This window comes from Vidua macroura, chromosome Z (genome assembly GCF_024509145.1).
Source record: "Vidua macroura isolate BioBank_ID:100142 chromosome Z, ASM2450914v1, whole genome shotgun sequence".
In the NCBI taxonomy this organism is placed as follows: Eukaryota; Metazoa; Chordata; class Aves; order Passeriformes; family Viduidae; genus Vidua; species Vidua macroura.
The window spans coordinates 54,016,817-54,040,466 of NC_071611.1; the positions used below are offsets into that span (position 1 = coordinate 54,016,817).

At 39.2% G+C, this 23,650-nt stretch overlaps 1 protein-coding gene across 2 annotated transcripts; it reads left to right on the forward strand.

Moving 5' to 3' along the window:
- Positions 1 to 5,921: 5,921 nt before the first annotated feature.
- Positions 5,922 to 21,878, forward strand: ALDH7A1 (aldehyde dehydrogenase 7 family member A1). 2 transcript variants are annotated; one of them, XM_054003294.1, is made up of 18 exons: positions 5,922 to 6,121; positions 6,221 to 6,274; positions 7,156 to 7,221; positions 8,866 to 8,946; positions 11,259 to 11,382; positions 11,997 to 12,129; positions 12,718 to 12,762; positions 13,113 to 13,190; positions 14,016 to 14,113; positions 15,131 to 15,172; positions 16,785 to 16,879; positions 17,737 to 17,821; positions 18,112 to 18,218; positions 18,909 to 19,025; positions 19,464 to 19,561; positions 19,727 to 19,800; positions 20,552 to 20,627; positions 21,392 to 21,878. In XM_054003294.1, the coding sequence occupies exons 1-18, from the start codon at positions 5,948 to 5,950 to the stop codon at positions 21,444 to 21,446; spliced, it is 1,602 nt and encodes a 533-aa protein (XP_053859269.1). In that variant the 5' UTR covers positions 5,922 to 5,947; the 3' UTR covers positions 21,447 to 21,878. The 2 variants fall into 2 exon arrangements, with proteins under 2 accessions (XP_053859269.1, XP_053859270.1); XM_054003295.1 differs by lacking the exon at positions 6,221 to 6,274.
- Positions 21,879 to 23,650: the final 1,772 nt, after the last annotated feature.

Below are 23,650 nucleotides of genomic sequence, written 5' to 3' on the forward strand. Positions count from 1 at the left end.
ATCTAGAAGGAGGGATGCTGCTGAGCCATGTTTCCTGGGAAGGTGATCTTTGCCCTTCAAAACCTGTGGAGCTTCACATGGAATTTGAACTCTAGAATTTCTTTCTCTTTTGATCTTGTGTCAAGTCTCCAGAGGTTGTAGGCTTTGATTGAAATGTATATTGAAGCATAAAGCTTTTTTTTTTTTTTTTTTTTTTGCTATCTGTACGTATTCCTGTTGAACTTAAATACGTATTTAATATATGAAAAGATATGATGCCTCTAAAACAGAGAGTATTGTCTGTTAACATACAATTATAACAGACAATATCAACAACGGTTTTGTCAAATATCTGCTAATTTCATTCTTGTAAATGCTCTTCCCTAACTCCCTCAGCCCTGTTATTCTAATATACAAGTTATCATAATGAAATCCAGATTCATGTTAGCTAACATTTGGATGATTTTTTTTTTTTGGTTTTGCATTTCTTAATGTCCTTGTAGCCATTTTCTACATGTATCACAGAGAACTCTGCCTAATGCTGCTGTATCAACTGCACAGCCAACCTTTCTTATCAAGCAATGCGACTGAAAGACCAAGAAATGCAAATCCACACAGCACTGAATGAATAATTACATTCCCAGAGGGGAGGCTATTTTCACAGCAACTTTACCACCCACATAGGCATTGAGCCGCTAAGTTACACTTGAGAGAAACCTTTGCAAAAATTGTTATGATGGCTTCACAAACACCCATTTCTTTAACTTCCTTCATAGTCAGGGTTCTACCATAAACACTACACGAGAAGAGACACAAGTTATCAACATGAGAAAAATGTTGAATGTGATTGGCCTGTTGCTTCCTATCCTCAATTGCTAAGCAACAGGTAGATGTAATGTATAGCTCATGGCCCCAGCACTATTAGCAGCACAAAAGCTGGATTCTCTCTGGCTGTTTGAACTTCCAGGTAAGCCCCTTTAAACAGAGGGGGTTTTTTTTTCTGATTGTTTTCCAAGTCCCACCACTGCAAAGAATTTATGATCTGGTGTTTTGGGGGTTTTGGGTTTTTTTGGCTGGGTTTTTTTTTTTTTTCTGTTTTTTTTGTGTGTGTGTGTGTGTGTGTGTGTTTTGTTTTGTTGTTGTTTTGGTTTGGTTTTTTTGTTGGTTTTTTTTTTTGTAGGGGGGTTTTGGTTTTTTTTTTGTGGGGGGTTTGTGTTTGGTTTCTGGGGAGGTTTCAGGGGCCTTTTTGGGGTTTTGTGTGGGGTTTTTTTGTTGATTTTTTTGTTGTTTTTTGTTTTTTTTTCATGTGGTGACATGAAAATTGGCAAGTAAACTCTTTCTGGGATGCCTACTTAATATGGACAGTCTTGCCCTGTACTGATAACAAAGTTGTTCAAAGATCCACATGTATATATAAAACACTGCTCTTTTTTTCCCCCTCCCATATGGTCTAGTTCTAGCATCATTCAAAATGTGCCTCAAATCCATCTGAATTTTTCAAGTATGTTCTAAATTCTTTTGCACCTCTCCTTGTCCTTCTCTCCATTGCTTATATATTGGACTCTAGAGCAACACACCCCACATATGCCAGAGAATCATGGAAGGGACCTTGGAAAATCATTTAATCCTTTTGTGGGATTTAGGGGGAAGGGAACCTAGAGATTACTTAGCACCTTATCTTATTGCACCTTGAAAGCCACCAGCAATGGGAACCAAGTCCTTAGGGAGGTTCTTCCAGTGATTGTTCTTGTTGTAAGAAATGTCTTTCTTGCCTCAAGATGAAACCTCACCCAGTGGTTGAGATTGTATCACTGCTCTTTTTCTTCCACATGTAGCACTTTATGAAGAGAGCCTCCATTATCCTTGTAGATGCCCCAGATACTCAAATAATGTGATTACCTCCCCTCTGAGCCTTCTCTTCTTCCCTGAGCCTTCTCTTCACTGGAGAAGGCTCCTAACTCCTAACTCCTAACCTAACTCCTTCAGTCTTTCTTCATGACAGGCAGGTTCTCTAGCCTTTTGCCATTGCCACTGCTGCAGTGCATTGCTGAATCATGTCTGGCTTGCTGCCCATCAGGAACCTCTGGTCCCTTTCAGCAAGGCTGTTCCCCCACCACACAGATTCTACCCTGTCCTCGGTTCTTTGGTTATCTCCTCAATGGAGGACTTTACACTTGTCTTCACTCTGTTCTTTCCTGCCCACTCTTTCAGGATGTCAGAGTTTCTCTCTAAGATGGCTCTCCCTTCTTATGGATTCACCAAATTTAGCATCAGCAGTGAAGTTAGAGAAGATGCTTTCAATCCCATCATCAGTTTATGAAGGAATTGAACAGTGTGGAGCCCAGTATCGATCCCTGGCAGAGCCCAACTGGGCACAGGCTGCTAGCCTGAGTAAAATACATGATTGATCACCATTTATTCCACCCATCAGTGTAAAGATATACACAACTCCAATGAGAAGCCAAGCATGTGCAAGCTGGGTTTGCTAGTCGTTTTTACATTACTAAGAGCCTGTTATTTGCAAAGAAGAAAGTGCCACATTCCTTGTTGCATTGTGCATATGACATGATATCTTCTTGGGTTTGTTGTTGTTGTTTCCTAAAACCTTACATAATTTTGTCTTTATGGGATATACATCATATATGTCTATTTTTTGGGATTAAAGTGATTCCTGGCACTTATCACTGTCAGTGCAGTATAAACAGGAGACTTTAAAATATGGGTAACTGACAAACTAGAAAAGTGAAAAGCACTGATTGAAATACCTCAGGTCAAGAGAGACATTTTGTTGTTTGCTTTCCCCCTTGTAGATTTGACTGTTTTGAGAGCATGAATCACTATAGTTCTTTGAACTCCTTGTGTACTACCACTGACAAAAAGACACAGTTCCTTCTGAAAATTAACTGAAATCACAGTCGTGTGAACAGGACAGAGGAGCCTGCTGCTATGAGGCAAGGCTCTATCATGCTGTAAAAATATGTGAAAGGAAGCAAAATTTTAAGCATGTTTTTGGAAGCTTTCCTCCTTTTCCTCCCCACTCCTCTTGTTTGAATTGCTTATACTATGTTGAAGCTGTTCCATATTCACAAAAGTAAAAAAGCTCTGGGACCTCCTGAACATGGATATTTGGCCTCCACCCTCATTGTGTCCAGGTACTGCTCCTTGAATATTGCTTTAAAGATGCAAGGAAATTGTACCTCTTCCTACAGATGAGAAAATAAGCAAAGAGCAAAGAAGAACTACATCTGAAGAGCCCTGTAGTGAATCCAGAACCCAAGAACACAGTTTCATAGGATTCAATGTCTGTCTCATGACTGGGATATTGTTGAATTGCCTGCCTTTCCAAGTCCCTTTCCAAGTCCCTACAATGTTTCTTACCCTAAGCTGAAGCCAAGAACTCCTGTGACAATGCTCAGCTGATAAGATCTGGAAAGAAGGAAACTTTGATGGACAAGATGAGGACATATTTTTACCAACTTTCACAACCATCACTGAAATTAATCTTTTCATATCTGTTTGAATGCTTTGTTTGAAGTGAACATTTTAGCAACCTTAATTATAACCTTATGGCAGAATAATGTTTCATGACCAGTTTTAAATATCACAAATTTCAAGATGCGCTCTCAGTGGTGGATACAACACATCTAAGTCAAGAAGAATGCAAATTGTCATGTTGGCATGATCACAAAGCAAAGTAAGTTTACCATAGATAGATAACTTCTCTCTAAAACTCTGACTAATAAAGATTAAAAATATCAAGCTCAGGATGCCCCTGTAGAACAAATAGAAAAAACCTACATACAGTAGTGTGATATGGGGCTTCTCCTCCCACTCCCACCTCCATGTATCTGGCTATTGCACAACTCCAAACTCCCCTGTGATTAGCCTTGCTCTGCAATTGTAGGACAGAGCACAGATTTTGTCTGCTCTTTATTTCAGACACTGGCCTGAATTCACCACCCTGTTGTGCTTGCAACTTCTGAAGACATACCTAGATTTAGATGTGGACCTGGACTGGACACAGCAGGAAGAAAAAAAGCTTGGGCCCCGCGCTAATGTTGAATGTAGGTCTAAGCACATCTTCATGCAGTGGATGGTTAATACCCATGTGACTCGCACGGTTAGCCCTGCACCATGATCACTGGCTGCTTGCAGACAAGTTCGCCCCAGGTCCCTCCAGAAAGGACTTTGGCACCATCTATGACAGTGATATTTTCATCTGCTTGGATGCTCTAGAGCAAAGAATATGAACAGAGCCAAGTCAGGCACAGTGCCAGGGTGTCAGATTTTCCCTGTGGCTCAACCAGTAGGTACTGCACCAATAGCTGTGTGCACTTGTTGCTAAAGAACTGCCTGCTTATGGTGATGGAAGAGGCTGTGGAACTGAAACTCAGTTCCCATGCCTCAGCTACTGCCCTGAGAGTCCCACTTTTTTGCTAGAACACAATGCATGTGTTGCAGCTATGTGGTTGTGAAACACCTGTTTGATCATGTAAAGATATATAAGGTCAAAAAGGTGAAGGTCTGCAGAAAGAAAACATTGCTACCTTTTTGATACAAGTTTTATAGTATCCAAATATATTTTCCAAGTAAAAGAGACAGTTAGATCATGCATGCAGCACAGCCAAAGGCAAAGCCAGCTCTTGAACCTTGTCAATACTATTTTTTACTGCTAATCTGTTTACATAATCCAAAAATATTTTTCATTTGAAAAAATTACTTGAATAACCATTTCTTAAAGAGCAAGTAATTATTTATAGTTAATGCAATTCACATTAAGGAAAAGTGTGTAGCTGTGGAAAACCAAAAAATAAACAATGGCATTCTTGAGAGAGTGGCATTTCTTCTCTATCCTATAAGTATGTGCTGAGACATTTAGATCTTAGTATTAAGATTTATTCCTCATTGATTTAGCCATTCAGAAAATAATGCATTCCTGAAAACAAAGAATATTTCATGATCACAGTGAGTTGTGTAAATTTCCAAAGTCACTGAAGTGTAATTACAGTAAAAATATCTGATAGGAATCACTTACAGTTTTGCAAGGTGAGTGCATATCAAGTAAGTGTGTTAGTCCTGCATATGAGAAAGAAAAACGTTGCAACTTCACAAACACTGGCACGTAGATAAAGTGGCTGGCTCAGAAGCCAAAGACACTGAGGTTTTAACTGACGTTCAAGCATGCTATCAGAGAAGGGAAAGAACAGTGCAAACTCCCACATATTTGTTGCATAAGGATAGCTACAGGGTTTCCCTCTTGTTTTGATGCCCCCTGTTCTTATTTTCTGCAATTAGAAAAACCTGATCTGGGGACTTCTCTGCCCCTGCAGCTCTTGAAGGGCATATTGAATCACACAGAATCACAGAATGGATCGCATTGGAAGGAAGCACAGTGGGTCATCTGGTCCCACCTGTTTAAGTGGGGTCATCCCAGGGCACATGGCACAGATTTGCATCCAGATGGTTATTGAGTATCTCTAGTGAGAGAGACTCCAACTCTCTCTGGGCAATCTGTTACAGTGTTTAGTCACCTGCACAGTAAGTTCTTCCTCATGTTCAAGTGGAAATTCTCGTTCACCAGTTTCTTCCTGATGCCTCTCGTCCTGTTGCTTGGCACCAGAGCCTGGCTCTGTCCTCTTGCCACCCTCCATTCAGATACTCATAGACATTAATGAGGTCCCATCTCAGTCGTCCCTTCTTGAAAAGAAGCAGAGTGTGGGTACATTTCGGAAGCACGCAGGCTGGGCTGCGCTGCCAGTGAGGGGCGGGGGAGGCCCGGTCAGGGGAGCTCGGTCAGGCAGGGTCAGGGGGCCCGGTCAAGGAGGTCCGGCCAGCGGGGCCCGGCCGGCCAGCAGGGCCGGGGCCAGGCGGGCGGGGCGGGGGGCGCGGGCGCGGCGCCGCCAATGGCCGCGGGCGGGCGGGGCGCGGCCGCCATTGCCCCGTCCCCCCGCGCTGGCGGCCGCCGGCCATGCTGGGGCTCCGCCGCGCCTTCGCTGCGCTGCTGCTGCAGGCAGGATCGCCGCCGGCCGCTGCCATGTCCACGCTGCTGATCAGCCAGGAGCGCTACGCGTGGCTGCGGGAGCTGGGGCTGCAGGAGGAGAACCCGGGCGTGTACAACGGGCGCTGGGGCGGCCGCGGGCAGGTGCGGGGGCGCGGGGGTTGGGGGCGGCGGGCCTCAGGGGTCGCGCCCCGTCCCCCGGGTGAAGGGACCCTGCAGCTCACCGCTGCCGTCCTGCTCTAGGTGGTGACCACGTACTGCCCCGCCAACAACGAGCCCATTGCCAGCGTCCGGCAGGTGAGCGCGGCCGGGGGCAGCACCGGCGCGGCGGGGACGGGGCGGGAGGCGCCCCGCGGGCCCTGTCGCCGGAGCGAGGCGTCCTGGGGCGTTGGTTTGGGCGCTGCCCCTGCCCGCGACCCGGATGGTGAAGGGCACGAAACTCCCGATACCGCATCGGCATTAGCCAGGGCCTACTGCTGGCAATATGACTGCGGCTTTCCTGGGAAGAAGAACAGCAGTCTGTTTGCCTTTTTTTTTTTTTTTTTTTTAACTTGTCTCTCCAGTTCTCCGCCTCGCACTCTTGCAAACGTTGTTGGGAAGAGCAAGGGTCCCTCCCTTCCCTTTTCGTTTCTTCTTAGGGAAGTTGCAGAACAGGGGCAGATTTTGTCTGTTTAGTAGGGATGAGTGGCCTGGGAGGAGGTAGGAAGGAGAGCAACGTGACATTAAAGTAGTAAATTTGTGAATGTTCTTACTGTAAGAGTAGCACTACTGTATTAGCCTACTCCTCTTGTGTATTTGGACTCAACTAGCCCTTGATGCCCAGTGAGGCTGATGGAGTAGGACATATTTGTATATGTGTGTGTATGTATATATACAAACATATGTAAGACCGTTATTCTATGTGGAGCTTCCTCTAATACCCTAATGAAATGCTTTTTTTGTTGTGTTTTGTTTTTTAATTTAGGCAGCACATATGCTTTTTATTGACAGTGTCTTCAGACAACTTGTCATATTGGAAGCAAATTGTGTCAAGATACAAGCATCCTATAAAAGTGGTATCCTGTAGTGCAAGTACTCTCTATATAAAAATGTTGATCTTGAGTTGGATGCAGAAGCTTTTTTGTGGCATTTCTTTTGGGGGTTTGATTTTCCTAACTTTGATGTGCTTTTTCATGTAGGGTAATTTGGAGGATTATGAAGAAACAGTAAAGAAGGCTAAAGATGCATGGAAGGTCTGGACTGATGTAAGTTAATAGAGACTTCTCTTTTATTACAGATCTGTGGCAGAGACAGGTTATTAAATTGCCTTGTAAGGTGAATGTGTAAAAATGTGTTCATACTATGTGTGGTGCATTAGAGCAAAAATCTGCAATGGACACCTCAAGAAACAAGCCCAGATAATTTGTGTATGATACCATTGGGGTACAAAGATGAGGACATTGACTTGTGGGATATGTTTGTTTTGAAAACCCTGGCAGATTTACCTAGGTTTATGCCTGTGAGCTGTTGCCAACAGGTCTGGTGAAGTTCAGAAACCTTGTAGCAAGTACACTATCCCTGTGCATGTTTCACTTCCTGTCGCCCCCTCTTCTGGGAGAGCTCTGTGGAGTATTTGGAGATGTAACTTGCATTGATCTTCTTGTTCTCCTGGTGTGAGGAAGACTGCTGGTTATAAACATGGGGGTTTTGGTTCACCTCTTGTCTTGGTATTTCACAAAACAACTGTGTGGTTCAAAAGCATTCGTGTTACGTTGTATATAATAACTAAGCTATTTTTCCTTAGCAAGCTGTAGTTCCCCATGCAGCTCTACCAGTTGTGTACAGCCAGCGCCCATTCTGCTGATGGCCATGCCAGGCTTGGTTCTTACAGCTACCTGTTGTTTCTTTGGTAGAACCTGAAACCTGAATTTCAAAAGGTGATGTGCACTCTTATGTTTTAGCCAGCAAAGTAGTTTGTCTTGTCTGAAGACAACAAAGTTTAGTTGTTGTCTAACAACAAAGTTTAGGATGAACAAAACAGCTTCCTCAGGATATGTTAGTACGTGTTCTTTTGTTACAATTTGTGAGTATAATGTTGGTAACTCATAACATGTTTGGAAATAATCTGAAAGCAATCCAACAGAAAAAAAAAGCAACAGATCAAATGTTTTTTGAAGGCTTTTTCTCAAAGCTATTTGTTATTAATTTGTGAATTTTGTTGTTTGTAATGTGCTTACTTGAAAGATATTGCCTGTAAAGAGATATGCTTGCATGGTTTATGCATTTCTCTTGAGTCTTGTTTTTACAGAGAACTGCTGTTTTAAACCTGTAAATCCTTTTATTTATGGTTTGTAAAGTAAATTTGGCTATTGATTATTATTTACCATACTGATACCACATTTTAAAAAATATATAAAGAGTTGGTGTATGAGCTTAATATTTTCATGATTGAGGTTTCTATGTATCTTAATTTCTGCTAACAAAGTAAATGTCATACTGAAAAAAGTTTGAAAGTGTGGTATTAAGTACACTTCAAAGCTCAGAAACCAGTAAGTACACTTTATGAAAAATGCTTGTTTCTTGAGGTGCAGCTGATTGGTTGCATTGCAGGTGATGTAGTTGAATAGAAGTAAGAGAATTAACAATCTGGATGCTTTTGGCAATATTCAGTGAAACTGAAGTTTTGAACAGACAAAATGTACTATTATCAGTCTCTGAGGCAGGAAACAGTTTCCTGTAAAGCAGTGCACATGATAAAAATGAACAAGTAACAGTGTCTTGGGAAGATAAACAAAAAAGCACAGCAATCAGTGATTGCTTACTACAAAGACAGAGAACTAGCAGTATATATATAGCAGGAGTTAGAGATTTTCAATCTCACATAGATTCTTCTGTTTGGTTTTGACTAGATCCCTGCACCTAAACGTGGAGAAATAGTGCGACAGATTGGTGATGCCCTGAGACAAAAAATCAAAGTTCTAGGAAGTTTGGTAAAGTATTTTCAGAAGTAGCCTACATTTTGTAGGGGGGGAGGGTGGGGAATGAGGGTGAGGGGTGTGTCAAAACTGGGGTTTTTTTTGAGTAATACTAAGTTTTTTCTGCAATACTAACCTTGGTAATTGTTAAGTAATTGCTGTTAGTTCTGTTAGCTTGCCTAATTAAGCTTTAATTTTAAAAATAAGAAAAAATTTAAAAATTAATATGTTATAGAAATGACATGAAGCTGTATCAGCTGAGAGTTTCGTTACTTGTTAAGAAAAGGTTCTTCATCCAGAGGGTGGTTGGGCACTGAACAGGCTCCCCAGAGAAGTGGTCACAGCACCAAGCCAGACAGAGTTCAAGAGACATTTGAGCAATATTCTCAGGCACATGTTGTGATTCCTGGAGATAGTGCTGGGCCAGGAGCTGGACTTGAGCCCTGTGGGTCCCTTTTAGCTCAACATATTCTGTGATTCTGTGAATTGACAATTTATAATAGGAAAAGAAAATTTATTATGGGCCTCTCTGGGATGAGTGGTACAACTGTTGCCCTGCTATTTTCCCTCCTCCCTGTCAGATAGGGCACTTCCTAATACTAAAAGTATCTTGAAAAAAGACCTTCTTCTAATACAGAGTTTTAAACTTTGAGCTTTTTCTGGTGATCTGCAGGATTTTGCCAAGTGACATGTGGAAATAGGAGGCTTTAGAAGTTGAGATGGTCTTAATGAGATAATCTTGCAGTGCCGTGCAGGACATAAAGGCTGAAGGACCACTCCTTTAAAACTCTTGCTTTAGTCCTTTTCTTGCTAGGGAAGAAAAGGAGTCAAGTGGGTAACTTCCACTTTCTTTTTGCGGTGCTTGCCTGTCTGTGCTGCTGTTCAGAAACAGCTGTCAGTGAATAACTCCATGTGTAGTCAAGCCCATAGTGTTAACCTTCAAAACTTTGTTCTGCTATTTCCTTTGATGTTGTCTCCTCAGCACAGTTTCTGTTGTGGAATTACAGTGCTAATGTACTCTATTCAAAAACAGTAGTGCTTCCCTGATGAGTGTGGACAGACAGAAGTTTGTTCTCTATTCCTTGAACAAAACTTCTTGCCATATTTTCTTAGTTTTCCCAAACAGATAATATTTGTGTTCAGCTCTGCTAGGATTGCAGATGAATTTCAGGGTGAAAGAAGTGCAGTAGGTATTCAGGTTTTAGGACTTTACCTGGCTTTAGGATATGTAAAAACGAACTGTATAGAAACTCATCTTTCTCATACGCTGTAGGAAATTTCCAGCATCAGCTTGCCGTGCCCTGGTGAAGTATCCAGGTGTTTCTACTGCACTTACTCACTGCTGTGTTTCTTTGTAAATATGTCTGATGCTGCTCTGGTTTTGGTCACAGACAGGGACTCTTCCTTCTGTCTTGAGATGACCACAGGCACCATAGAAAAACAGTTAGTCATCTTTATGTGAACTTTCACATGGAGAGAAAAATCCTGTGGAAATCCTTTGAACCTGATTCCTCATTTAACAGCCTTTTTCAAGTACAGTCATCAGTGTAAAGTAGCAGGTGATATCTGCATGGAGTCCATGCTGTTAGAGCATGACGTCAAAACTGAATGGAGATAAGTAGGTGATTTCTCAGTTCCTAAATTTTCAAATTTTCTCATATTTGGATGACAGTATCTTCAAATACCAACTTATTCTCACTGATACATTTCAACTGAGTAAATCTAGCATAATTTTAAGAGAAGGATGTAGTTTAAGATCAACTTCAGAAAAAAAAATCCATACATTGATCCTAAACATCCCAGGTTACTAAAATACTAAACATGTATAAGTACTTTCAGCAGTGTATGCAAATGAAACCTCTCAAATTTGCTTTGAGATGTTGTAAAATGAGTAGTTTGCTTATGAAAAATGTAAGTGGCTGTTTTCTTTTGCTGGAGCAGAGTAATTCCTCTTTTCCAACTTGTTCCTTGCTTGGCCCACAATGTAGGCAAGGAATGCTGATGTAAATCCAAGGTGTTGAACTAAACATGTGAATCTCATTAGTTTTGGACCCTCCTTTCAGTCATTTTTTAAAAATATTTTCTCCATTAATTTTCTGTTCTAATTTCTTCCTGTTGTATTGGGATATGACCCATGTCCAGTTGTCTAATGTGTTGTTTCTTTAAATTCTGTATTACTGAGGAAGAGGTGAATCTCTTCTAATGAAAAAGTGTGTGTTAAAATCTTACTTGGTGGGTAGATACACCTGACATGAAGGGGAGACCAAATATATTAGGGGATCCAAGGGAATTTTGAAAAAAGTTTGTCTTACTCTGAATTTTTTCAGGTCTCTTTGGAAATGGGAAAGATTTTTGTCGAGGGTGTTGGGGAAGTGCAAGAGTATGTTGATGTCTGTGACTATGCTGTTGGTTTGTCCCGAATGATTGGTGGACCTATTTTGCCTTCAGAAAGTAAGTATGTATTATTTTTTTGGCTTTGTTTGTGGAGTTTTTTGTTTGTTGTTTGGGTTTTTTTTTTCCTTTAAAGAAATGAAGATATGGAGGTGTAACTTAAATATACAGAGTATAGATCAAGATCTCTGTTCTGTGTGTTATTTAGGGAGCTTTAGGAATAGATATGGTGGGCAGTAGTGCCAACTACTGAAGTACCTAATGAAGTGACAAATAAGCAGGTCAGTCCATCCATTTTCTCTCCTCTTTGAAGCATTAGATTCTCTTTGATTTCTTTATTGATGAAAGGTGGTAGAGAAAAGTATGTAAAAAGTTTTGAAGTGTACTTAGACAGGAGAGACCTCCTTGTCAGTTATTGATTACCACAAGTCATCGTTATGTTAACTGAATAAAATAATAAAACTTTGTGTTGTCAAATCATTAGCTTTTTGCACAATCTAGCTAACCTTGATCCAGGCAAGCTGTGGAACACAATTAATACAGTTCTTTGCAAGCTAATGCTGTGGTGGAGTGAAGAGTGATGCCACGTTTCTTGCTTACATATTTTCCCTTTTTAGAAAAACATCAAACATTAAATGGATAAAAACTGCATTATGTTGTGACTTTGCTTTCAGGACCTGGCCATGCCCTTATAGAGCAGTGGAATCCTGTTGGGCTGGTGGGAGTCATCACGGCCTTCAACTTCCCTGTGGCAGTTTATGGGTGGAACAGTGCAATTGCAATGATCTGTGGAAATGTTTGCCTCTGGTAAGATCTAGCTGTCCACCTTGCTAACAGTATTTTTAAATTGGAAAGTTATTAACTCAGGCATGAAATTATTATTGAGTGTTAGGTGTTTCTGGATATTTGATTCTATGTAATGTAGGCTTAAATTCTCTTTATTTTTAGTCAGAGCTTTTTACATTTTGCAGTAAGCTCCTCTTTGAGATACTAAGGTACAGATCCATCCAGGACTTAGCCAAATGGCCTGTGAATAAAGCACCCAAGATGAGAGGTTGCAGCAGTGGTAGTTAATATATTCCAAGTTGGTACAGCTAAGATTAAAAATCTAAATAAATAGCTTTACTTTCTCTCCTATCTCCTACTTTGCTTTCATCTACCTCCCTCACTCTAAAGCCTGGCCTAGCTGTTGTCCACATGGATTTCAGTAGAAGTTCTGAATGCTCAGCTGCAGAAGGAAATACTTGTGCTCCTGTCTTAATTTGTACCTGAAAACCAGCCTAAGCAAAGTGTGCTGTAGATCAGAGACCCTAAGAATTGCTTATTTGAATTATTTCTTATTCTTAAAGAATTGAAAAGAATAAGAAGATAATGTAAATTTTTTTCCCTTTCTAGGAAGGGTGCTCCTACAACATCCCTTGTTAGTGTTGCTGTTACAAAGTGAGTTCTGGTTTCTTTGATCTTCATCCCAATAAAAAGGAGAACTTCTCCAAACAATAAATTTCATAGTGATACTTCCTTTAGGTTTATTGTTACTTTATATTAACATTATATTTTATAGTTACTTTATATTAACATTTTAAATACTTACTGTGCATTACCAGTAGCACTTATTTTAAATGCTAAATAAAAGTAGGCCCCATAAAATAGGTAATTGCTAAGTCTTGTAGATCTAATAGTAACTCCTGAGAACAACCACTACTACCCCAAAACCCCCAGACCATTCTAGTGGTTCATTCCCTATTTCCACTTGTCAGAAATCTCTAACATTTTTACATCTTTGGTTCCAGGATAATTGCAGAAGTCTTGGAGGATAACAAGTTGCCTGGAGCAATCTGCTCTCTGGTTTGTGGTGGAGCAGACATTGGGTAGGTAATATTTCTTGTTTTTTGTGAACCTTTATAAAAGGCAAAAAAATATTATTTGAGGTACTTCCTATGAAGTTACTCTAGTCTCTAGGAATGCACGTGTTGCCATGATTTTTATCAGCTGGTCTGAAATTCTGGCCCTGCATTAAATATAATGCGTATGTCTACTTGCTGTTGTGAGATCAGCTGCAAACAAAGAACTTGCCGGATATTTAATGAAGAGACTAAATGACTAAGTTTGTATTCCACTTCTGCATGTGCTTACACCCAAAGAGTACAGTTAATATTAGGTTCCCCTTACCATGTTCTTGAGAGTTTTCAATATATATAGTGCCTTTTAGATTAGTTGTGGAGGAGAATAATTCCCCTTTTCCATGCTCATCCAGGACTCTGCACTTGCTGTGCTTGGAACCTGTACAATCCAAATCACTTTGTTTGTTTTTACAATGAGTATAAATGTATATTCAGATATATCTTTTGAGTATTTAAAAAGAAGGCAACACATAAGACAACCATTAAAAAAAGGCATAGATTTGCATGTTTTCTTATGGATCATAACAATCTCTCAATATACTTTAGACTGAATTTCAGTGTTGCTACAGCTGATGCTTTTTTGGCCTGAAAAGGTGGCTGGAAACAGCCTTGCTCCTTTTTTCTGGCTAAGGAGAAGCTTTCCTGCCATTAGCTCAGTTGCCTGATGTTTCAAAGAAATGGCTCTGGCTTTAAAGCTCTCCCTGGTTGAAGCTGATATATGTGGAAGGTGCAAGCTGCTTTTCTGTCTGCATGTCTTTTGTTGAACACAGTGCTTTGTGTCCCATTGTGCAGGACAGCAATGGCGAGAGATGAGAGAATGGACCTCTTATCCTTCACTGGCAGCACAAAAGTGGGCAAACAAGTAGCACTTATGGTTCAGGAGAGATTTGGTGAGTGTGTGGGCTCTTCTCTATTTCTTTCCATGTTTGCTGAAGGCAGCAGTGCCCCATAAGATTTTAAAATAACAGTTTGTTTCAGCTGTGTTACCTCTTTTTTTCTTTTTTTTTTTCTTGGATAAATCAGGGTTTGAAACTGCTTGTAGATACATACGGCATTTTTCAGTTAGTTCTGTTACAATTCAGATTTTTTTTCCAGTTTATCCACGAATCCATAGTCCTACAGTTAAGTTGGGGAGAGGTGCGGTGGTGTCCATTAGTGCTTTATTGTATGGAAATTGTTAGGGTGAATAACCAGGGCTTATGGTCTTTTGGCAATGTGAATAGAATACATGAATACATTCCCCCTCACCTTTTACTCCTGATAAATATAGTGATGATTTTTGAAATGCTGTTTGGTTTTGTTGCAAATATTTAAAAGTGTACGGGCAAGAATCTCAGCTGCTGCATTCTTACTTCTTAGTTTATGAACAGCACCTTGCAAACATTTTTTTTTTGTTTTATACATTGGAAGTTCATACAAGTGTAAAAAAGCCCCCCAAAAACCAGAATAGATAGCTAATATTCTCCCAGATGCAAGTTGTGATTTTTTTTGTCTCAGATTGTAGGTCAACAGTTGCCAGGGAAATAAATGAACTTAGTTAAATTTTCTGTGCATTTTGATCTTTGTAGGACCTTATTCTTTATCTATGTCATACTGTTTATGCAGCAACTTTTGCCTGTTTTAATCTTTTTCTTTCCAGAGTTTTTTTTTTTTTTTTTGCCTATCTTTTTAAACTTCTTTGTGCCATAACTACTGTGCAGGTATCTTCACAATATGTGATAGATGCAGTATTTGCTGAATTTTTTTGCTTTGGCTAGAGTGATTCGTTGACTGTGATCTCTAAAACATTTTGTTTATCCATAAAAATATGTTTCATGAAGCTTAGCTCTAGTTAGAGGTAGCCTCACTGACTGAGGTGCAGTGAATACATGTGCGCATGGCGTAACTTATTTTGTGTTTTTCATTAGGTCGAAGCCTGCTGGAACTGGGAGGAAACAATGCTATTATTGGTAATATGCGCTGTAGAAATTTAGTCCCATAGATGATATTTGGAAGCTAGTATGCAAACATTCATAGCTAATTGTCACTTTTTTCTGTTTCTTTAGTTTTCTTGTTTTTCCCCCCATACAGGGCTTTTAAAAGTATGTATAGATCATGTAGAATAATAGAATGTTGTGGGGTTTTTCTGTCTTTCATGTTGCGGAGGGAGCAGTGTTTTAAGACAAAAAGCGAGATTCCAAGGTGTTTTAAGTAATCAGCATTGAAGAGGAGAACAGAATGAGAGAAACAGTGGCTTCAATAATGGGTTGTGGTCTAAAATAAATTTGATTGTATGATAGTTTTAGTGGTAGAATCATTAAGGTTGGAAAAGACCTTTAAGATTGACTTTAGCTCTTAACCCAGCATCAGCATATTCATCACTATGCCATGTCCCCAAATGCCACGTCCTCATACCTTCTGGATACTTCCATCCATAATGATTCCACCATTTCCCTGGGAAGCCTGTTTGAAAGCCTGACTGCACTTTTATATGTAATCTCATGAACACTACACTTTTAGCATTTTAGAGTATAAGTACATAGATATAAAGTCTAAGATACTTATGATATTTGAAAGAAAAGCATACAGGTATTTATTTCAGTAGCACATTTTTCACGTTTAAGTACCCTAGACTATGATCCAGTTCCTAGATAAACAACATAAATACTATAAAGCTGAGCAACATGGTGAAAAGAATATATAAGCACAGTCAGTACCTAAATTGTCCTGTTGTGCTGTTGCCTTTGTTTCACCTTTCTCATATTCTGGACAAATGTGCTTATTTATGTATAAATATTCTTGAAGTTTGAAGTACAAACATGATGCTACATCATCTGTTCTTTTGAAAATCACATTTGAGCAGATCCTTCTTTTTTCCTATGCTGCTTTTTAGCCAGCAGTATAAATTTGTTTTATGCTTGGAAAATTATTTATTTATTAATGTTAAAGTCCTGCCTTTTCTAGAATTGACTTTGAAGGATCACAGAATCATTGTTTGGTTGGACTTTGTCCTGAACTTCATTGTAGTTTTGGATGATTGAGAGACTTTTGTGGGACTGGTTAAACTGAGTGATATTTTGGGGCTCCTTTGAGCTTTATAAAACATCTCAATGTCTTCTAGCCAGATGAATTTGTTCAGCTCATTGTACATTTTATATTACTGTACACCTGTGTGTTTTAGCTATGCTTTTTGCAAGGCCACATGGATACACTTTATCATTGCTACTTTATGCTGATAAACTTCTTAGTGAGAGACAGACAAGTTGGAGAAATGTCAAAAAATTGCTTGTAGCTTCCTGAATTGAAAGGAAGCTGTAATTATTTGCAAACTTTATTGCAGAAGGCTTTCTTCAGTAGTTCAAACCTATAATTATGTCCAATTGCATATGTCTAATTCCTGCTGCGGAGAAATAGTAGGAGTTTCGAGGAGTTTCTTTGTATCTGACTATGCTGTGCAATAGTGCAACTGTTGCCAAAGATTCTTGACCAACCTGTCAGTTTCTAATATTGTTTAACTCCTTAAGTCTTGTGAACTGCCTGTTTACTCCACTAACATGCTCATATTTTATTTTTTTTTTCAAGTGTTTGAAGATGCAGATCTGAACCTAGTCATTCCATCTGCTTTATTTGCTGCTGTGGGAACAGCAGGTCAGAGGTGCACAACTGCTAGAAGACTGGTGAGTAAATGTGTATCGTCTGGTTTGGGTAGCTCTGAATTTTAACTTAATTCCAAATTGGCTCAGAAAATGCCTGACAATTCCTTATATTATGAAGAGCAATAAATAATATTTGAAACACATTTTTATTTTGTCAAAAAACTGTATGGTGGAAAAATAAGAACATAGTTTCATTGCAGTGTAATTTTAGCTCTAAACAGTTCCTTTGTATGTATTGCTAAATATGCTGTAAGTCAGGAAAATAGTACTTGGCAAAGTTCTGTATTTCTGTTTTCATTGCCAGAACTTTTCTTATGACTGCTACAAATTATGGTTTAGTGTTTATATTGCAGCAAAACAAGGGGGTGTGTGTTACCTACTTTGTTATTAATTCTTAACCAATCATTTTCAACAAGTTCAGTGGTGTTATAGTGTCAGTGTCTGCATAGTCTTGTCAGAGTTGGGTTGATTCAGTAAATATTAGGCAAAATGGATGTGGGTTAATTGATTTAGGTGTATTGGATGGGCGGTGATTCCTCAAACTGGAGCAATAAAATTCCTGGAGTGTTTGTACTAGAACACTAAACTGAAATGTTTACAGAGCACATCAATAAGACTGATCTTAGATGGGGTAAAATTAAAACAGATTCTTGTTTCTTGCCTTGTTTTAAATCTTTATGATGAAGGTTTTACATCTTCATTTTCTGCTGTTAGTGCTGTTTCAGAGCCCTTGGCCTCTGTCTCTTTTTAATTTAGGGATTTGCTGAATACGAATGACGCTATTTCCATTTTTTATTCAGCCCCCTTCAAAGTGCAGTAGTATTTCAGGAATAGTTACATAGGCTGCACTGTCTTACAACTTTCTTACCATGTTTTAGTTTCTCCATGAAAGCATCCATGATGAGGTGGTGGCAAAGCTTGCCAAGGCCTATGCCCAGGTCCGCATTGGTGATCCATGGGATTGTAAGTAGCTATTTCCATCTCATGGGTTTAGGAAAGTGTTGCTGCTGGTTTCTTTCTGTTTAAATTCTGAAGTGATTATAGATCCAAAGTATCTAATTTTAGCAATTTACCAGGGGGTGGAAATAGCTGATTTCCTTTAGAATACAGACTCTGAAAGGAAAATGAAGAATTTGGCTAATACTGCTCATCCTGGACAGAAAGAACAGTTAATTCCAAGATGTTGTGATAAGAATATTTGCAAGCACACACAATTTTGATGAAAGTTTGTTTCTGAGTCTTTTTCTTTTTAGCTGACACTCTGTATGGGCCTCTTCATACCAAAGAAGCAGTGAAAATGTTCCTTGATGCAGTAGAACAAGTGAAACAACAAGGTGGCTCTGTGGTCTGTGGCGGAAAGGTGACTTAACTTTTATTTTCCCTGCTACAGTTTGTACTCCAGGAAAAACATACAGTAACATGATGGCTTAGGCCAAGCTTGTACCTCAGCTTGTCCTGTCAGCCACTACAGGATGTTAGGTTAGTCAGATTGAGAATTGTTTGAATTGGAATCCTGTCTTCAGGGTAAAGGCAATTCTACTTGGAAGCTACTCTTACACCACTCCCCAATTGCAAGTGATAATGAAAATTAAAAAAGCAATGTAAATTATGAATGTCAAACACATAACAAAGGTAAATTGCAGTTCTGTCCCTCACAATATCTAACTTGAGGAAATACTGCAGATACAAGACAATCACTTGTACATCTTCATCATACAGGATGCTTAATTCTCATTGACTTATCGTTCTGGGGCTTCTTGTCTTCCATTGGCAACTTCTTTATACCTTTAAAATTCTAAGTAGCTTACAAGTAGGAGAAAGGAAGTTTCAGCTGCTACGCTTTACAATTTGATTACATCCTTAGTGGACATATTATGCTTCTATATTTTAAATACTTAAGTAAGTAAAATTTAAGTTACTCATAATACCTGGTCTTCCATTTCTGATTTCTCAGCTGTAGTGGTCAGACCATGAAAGATTCCTTTTCTACACTAATACTAAGCTGCATGCTGATTGGAACTTACTTGTCTATTTTTTAATTATTTTGAAGGTTATAAATCGCCCTGGAAACTATGTTGAACCAACCATTGTGACTGGCCTTCCTCATAACGCATCCATTGTCCACACTGAGACATTTGCCCCCATACTGTATGTGCTGAAATTTAAGGTAAAATAGCAGTGGTGAAACAAGTGTCAAGGATGGTAACAGTAGAGTCACAAGAGAGCTCTCAGACGTGTGTTATATCCATGCAATAGTCCCAGTGCTTCAAGAAGTGGTAGCTCTTGTTCTGCACTGTGAGGTAGCCACTGTTCAACTCACTGTGTAGCTGCATTTATGTGAAGAGTGCTGGAGTTACTATGAGAATCTGTACAGGAGCAGATTCCTGTTGTTGGTGTTCATTGTTGATACTGTTCACATCTGTTGAAAAGCAGACTGTGTTTCATGCAGCAGTGGAGGTATTGCTGGTACATGTGTATTTGCCCAGTGCTGTTCTGTACATTTGCACTATGGCTGTGGTATGTTGGGTTTTTTCTCACAGAGCTTCTTTGTAACTGCTTTGCTTTGGATAGCCATGGCTTAACCATTGACACATGTTTCTTCTAGGAGGAAGAGGAGGTTGTTGCCTGGAATAATGAAGTAAAACAGGGTCTTTCCAGCAGTATCTTTACCAAGGATTTGGGAAGGATTTTCCGCTGGCTTGGGTATAATTTAAATTATTTTTATACTTTTCTGAGGAACATAAGATCAGTCTTTCATGTCTTTTGTAAACCTGTGCGTAACACTAGTTGAGCATTTTACAGCCCTTATTTTAGGGAGGGAGCCTTTCCTGATCCTAAGGAGGAATTGTGCCTTATCTTTGTTTGTAGGCCAAAGGGATCTGATTGTGGCATTGTGAATGTTAACATCCCAACGAGTGGAGCTGAGATTGGAGGTGCTTTTGGTATGTTACTTAGGCTTCTTCAATGTTTTAATCAGTCCATTTAAATGACTAAATGTGAAGGAATCAATGAAGTTAATTTTGAATCATACTGCTTTAGCAGAAAACAGATATTGACTAACAGTAGTTAGATGTAAACTTTTAAAAATAGCTGTGTTAGGTTTTTAAAAATTCTGTGTGTTATTTCCTTCTCCTCCCCTCCATCAAAGGAGTGTAACTCAGAGATATATTCTGGAGGTATTTAAATATATGGCCAGGTGGAAAACTGTGTAAAAGTTTTAACTGAAACAATCTTGAGCAATTCTGTGTATATCGGCAAGTTTATATAAGATGTACGGTATGTAGTATTTTTGTGAGAAAATCTTTAAATAAAAATTTTTGCCTTTATTTCACTTTTTTTATATACTTAAGGAACTGAGGGGGTAGAAGAAGAAGTATTAACCGTACCAATTAAACAGTACAAGAACCAGCACATTCTTGTAGTCCTGTCTTGTGTTAAGATGAATGTTTTTAAAACAAGGTCCTCTAGTGCCACCATGATGAGACTTTGAACTCCAGGGAGATATTTTTTACATCAAGCATAAGGAGAGAGCTACCTGTGTGTGTTGTGTGGGGTGGTAATTTAGTTCAGATATAGGACAAGGGAAAGGAATAGTTTTTCCCATGTATTTTTATAAAAATATCTTACCTCCTGGAATTAGTCCTGATTCCCATGTCCAAAAATAGTTTTTAATTCATAATGTTTTTGTTACAGGTGGTGAAAAGCACACTGGTGGGGGAAGAGAATCTGGAAGTGATTCATGGAAACTTTATATGAGACGGTCTACTTGGTAAGACAGACCAGATAAATTTAAATTACAGATGAACTTCCAAAAGTTCAAAACATATAAATCCTTGACTACAAGACTACTATCTTTGCTGAATGTGACCATCTATAAGTGTGATTGCCTTTTCTTTGCATTAATAGCAGAAGAAGATTTTAAGGGTTTTTATAAAGACATTTTTTTAACTTTCCAAAGGAAAAAAAAATAAGGTGGTTTTGGGGTTCCCCCCCACCCTCAATTGATTTTAAACTCATCTGAAAAATTACTGAAACTTGTCAGGAAACACCCTGAGTTTCAATCACAGTGAGGGGACCATGAGGGCACCACTACTGCCTCTGGTAGGTGATTCAGCTATATGTTGGTTAGCTATCCACAAATCTCCTGACAGCCCATAGTGGATGAGCATTAGTATCCTCTGCTGACTTCCATAGCCTTTACCTATGCTATCTTTACTTTCCATGCAAGGACTTATGAACATGAGAAATCCCACCTTGTTTTTTCTATCCTAACATTTTCCTAATATGAGATATATAGATAAAGAGAAGTAAGATTCTCCATAAAGAAAGAGATAATGGCAAATGTGGTCTTTTCCTGTACATGGTTACTATATTGAAAACTGGAATAAAGTTAGTTCATTATTTTAAGTAGACACATTGCTTTAGAGAACTCTTTTGTTTAGATGTGACAGGAATCAGCAGCTTGTGCATAGGATGTGGACTGCATAACCTGTCTCAGTGATTAAGTCTGTTCTTGACTTGTTTCTCTTTCAGTACAATCAACTACAGCAAAGATTTGCCCTTGGCTCAAGGAATCAAGTTTCAGTAACAACCTTATGAATGGCTGTGCTATGAACCATCCTAGAATTTCTGAATCAAGCAGCTCCTAAGCATCATGGGGATAAAAATTAATTATATGAAACCTGTTCTGTCAGAAAATCAGCTACTCTTAAATTGCTTCACTTTCTATGTACTAATTTAGTCTTCAAATGAGAAGTCTGTGGTCTTTGAGAAGAAGGGAGAGTGACTAAAACTAACCACCTTGGGTACAGGTGGCCTGGATAGCATGTTGCCTTAACTGTATTTCAGTACCAACACTGCCTCTATCCCCTCCCCAGCTTTTTCTGGTATTTCCAGCTACAACGTCTATGTTTCAAACTGTGTGCCAAGTTCCCTGCAGGTAACTGGTGCTGTGGGGGATATTTGGCTGCAGTACAGGGCTATTTTTCCATGAATAAATAAAGGTACATTTTGTGAAATAGCTTGGGCTTCTCATTTGTTTTATTTACTGTTTTTGAGCAGGAATATTCAGAGGACTATCAATTTTCACACACTGAGCAGCTGGCTGGGAAAAGAATCATTGGGCTAAAAGCACTGCTTTAGTTTTCCTGCCTCTCCTTCAGAAAGGAGACTTTCAGCATGTGTTGGGAGATAGAGGTCTACTGTAGTGTCTTGGAATTTCCTTTTAACACTTGAAAGGGTTACAGCCAATTCAGGTTGTCACAGCTTCTGTGATACCCTACAACCAAACTGGGTGGAGATGAGAACTGGAGATGCAGTCAAAGAAATACTTTTATAGGGAAAGACATATTGCTTACTTGTGTTTCACCTCAAATGAGAGTTTCTTTTGGCCACTGGAGACTACAGGCAGCAACAGCTCATTTAGGAGCCTTGCTCAGGACTCAGGATGAGAAAAGACACAGTGCTACTAGACTGATTTTAGCTTTCCAGAGAGAAATTTCTGAGGTTCTTAATGTATTGTTTCTGGGGATTTCTTTTCTTCTCGATGTCATATACCAAATTTCCACAATCTCTGAACATGGCAGAACTGTTCATTATGGGCTCAGATTCTAGGAGTCTGATTTGTCTATTGATTTATTTTGATGATATTTTGGTGGTAATGCCATGCAAACTGGATTGAAAGTCCACCATACTGCAATGTTAGTTGGTCTCCTTTCAGCTTTGTTTCCAATTTAAAAATGCCTAGTGTTTAGAATTTTACGTCTGTGTTATACAAGGTATTTTGGGTGTCATGTTTTGTAGATCAAACATTAGGCAGCAAAAGCTTTTTTTCCTACTGAGTCTCCTGTAGTTCTTTGTGTCTGGCCATTTCATTAAAGAACGTTGTACATTAGCACACAGAATGAAGTGGCATATCCTAAGCAGGCAGATGATTACTAGCAGATAGGACAGAAAAACAATTCAATTCCCAAATTTAATTGTTCAGCAAATAGCACCAGTTTATAGAAATTGTACTCTTTAATGCTATACTGTGGCACTGAATGTTACTATGAAACTCTTAACCATGATAAAGAAGTTCAAGAATTATCTTTTCTTGCTGCTTATCATAGTTTTTGGATAGTCTCATGTCACATCTGTTTTTTTCTTGAAAATAGAAGCTCTTTTTAGAGTAAAATAAACTCACAACTCCAGTTGTTTAATTTACAGAAATAAGGTCGATTCTGCCATCTGGCTTTATGTATGGGAGCTCAGATCATGAACAGAATAAAACTTGTCTGGTGAGTCTGATCTTTGATTGGTCTTTAAATCTTCATATGAAAACTAATATGAATGGAATAAAAGCACAAATGTGATCAAGAGGTGGCTGCATAGGAAACACGCTAGACTTTTGAAGGTTAGCTTGACATCTTGATGCATAATTCCTTCTTCAAACTTTTGTAAGGGTAGCCTTACAGGGGACTCTGTGAAGTCCTTGTGTAACTGCTTCTGTGTGTTAGGAGTAAGTGAGTTAGATCCCTGTTATGTAGGCAGAGAATGGGCTTTCTGTAAGTAGACTACAAACTCAGCCTCACTTTTGCTAAGTATGAGAATTACTATTCCAAAGATCTGCTATCTGTACTGTCACTGGACTGCTAGTGTGGCATCAGAACAGGTAGTCACAATGCTGCTTCACTTTCCAGACAGCTTCAAATTCCTTACATGTGGTGATGAGCAATCGTACTAGAATTGGCTTGCTGAATGACTTCCTGTGAAGTAGCTCTGTTTTAAAGCCTGCTGCCAACTATAGTATGT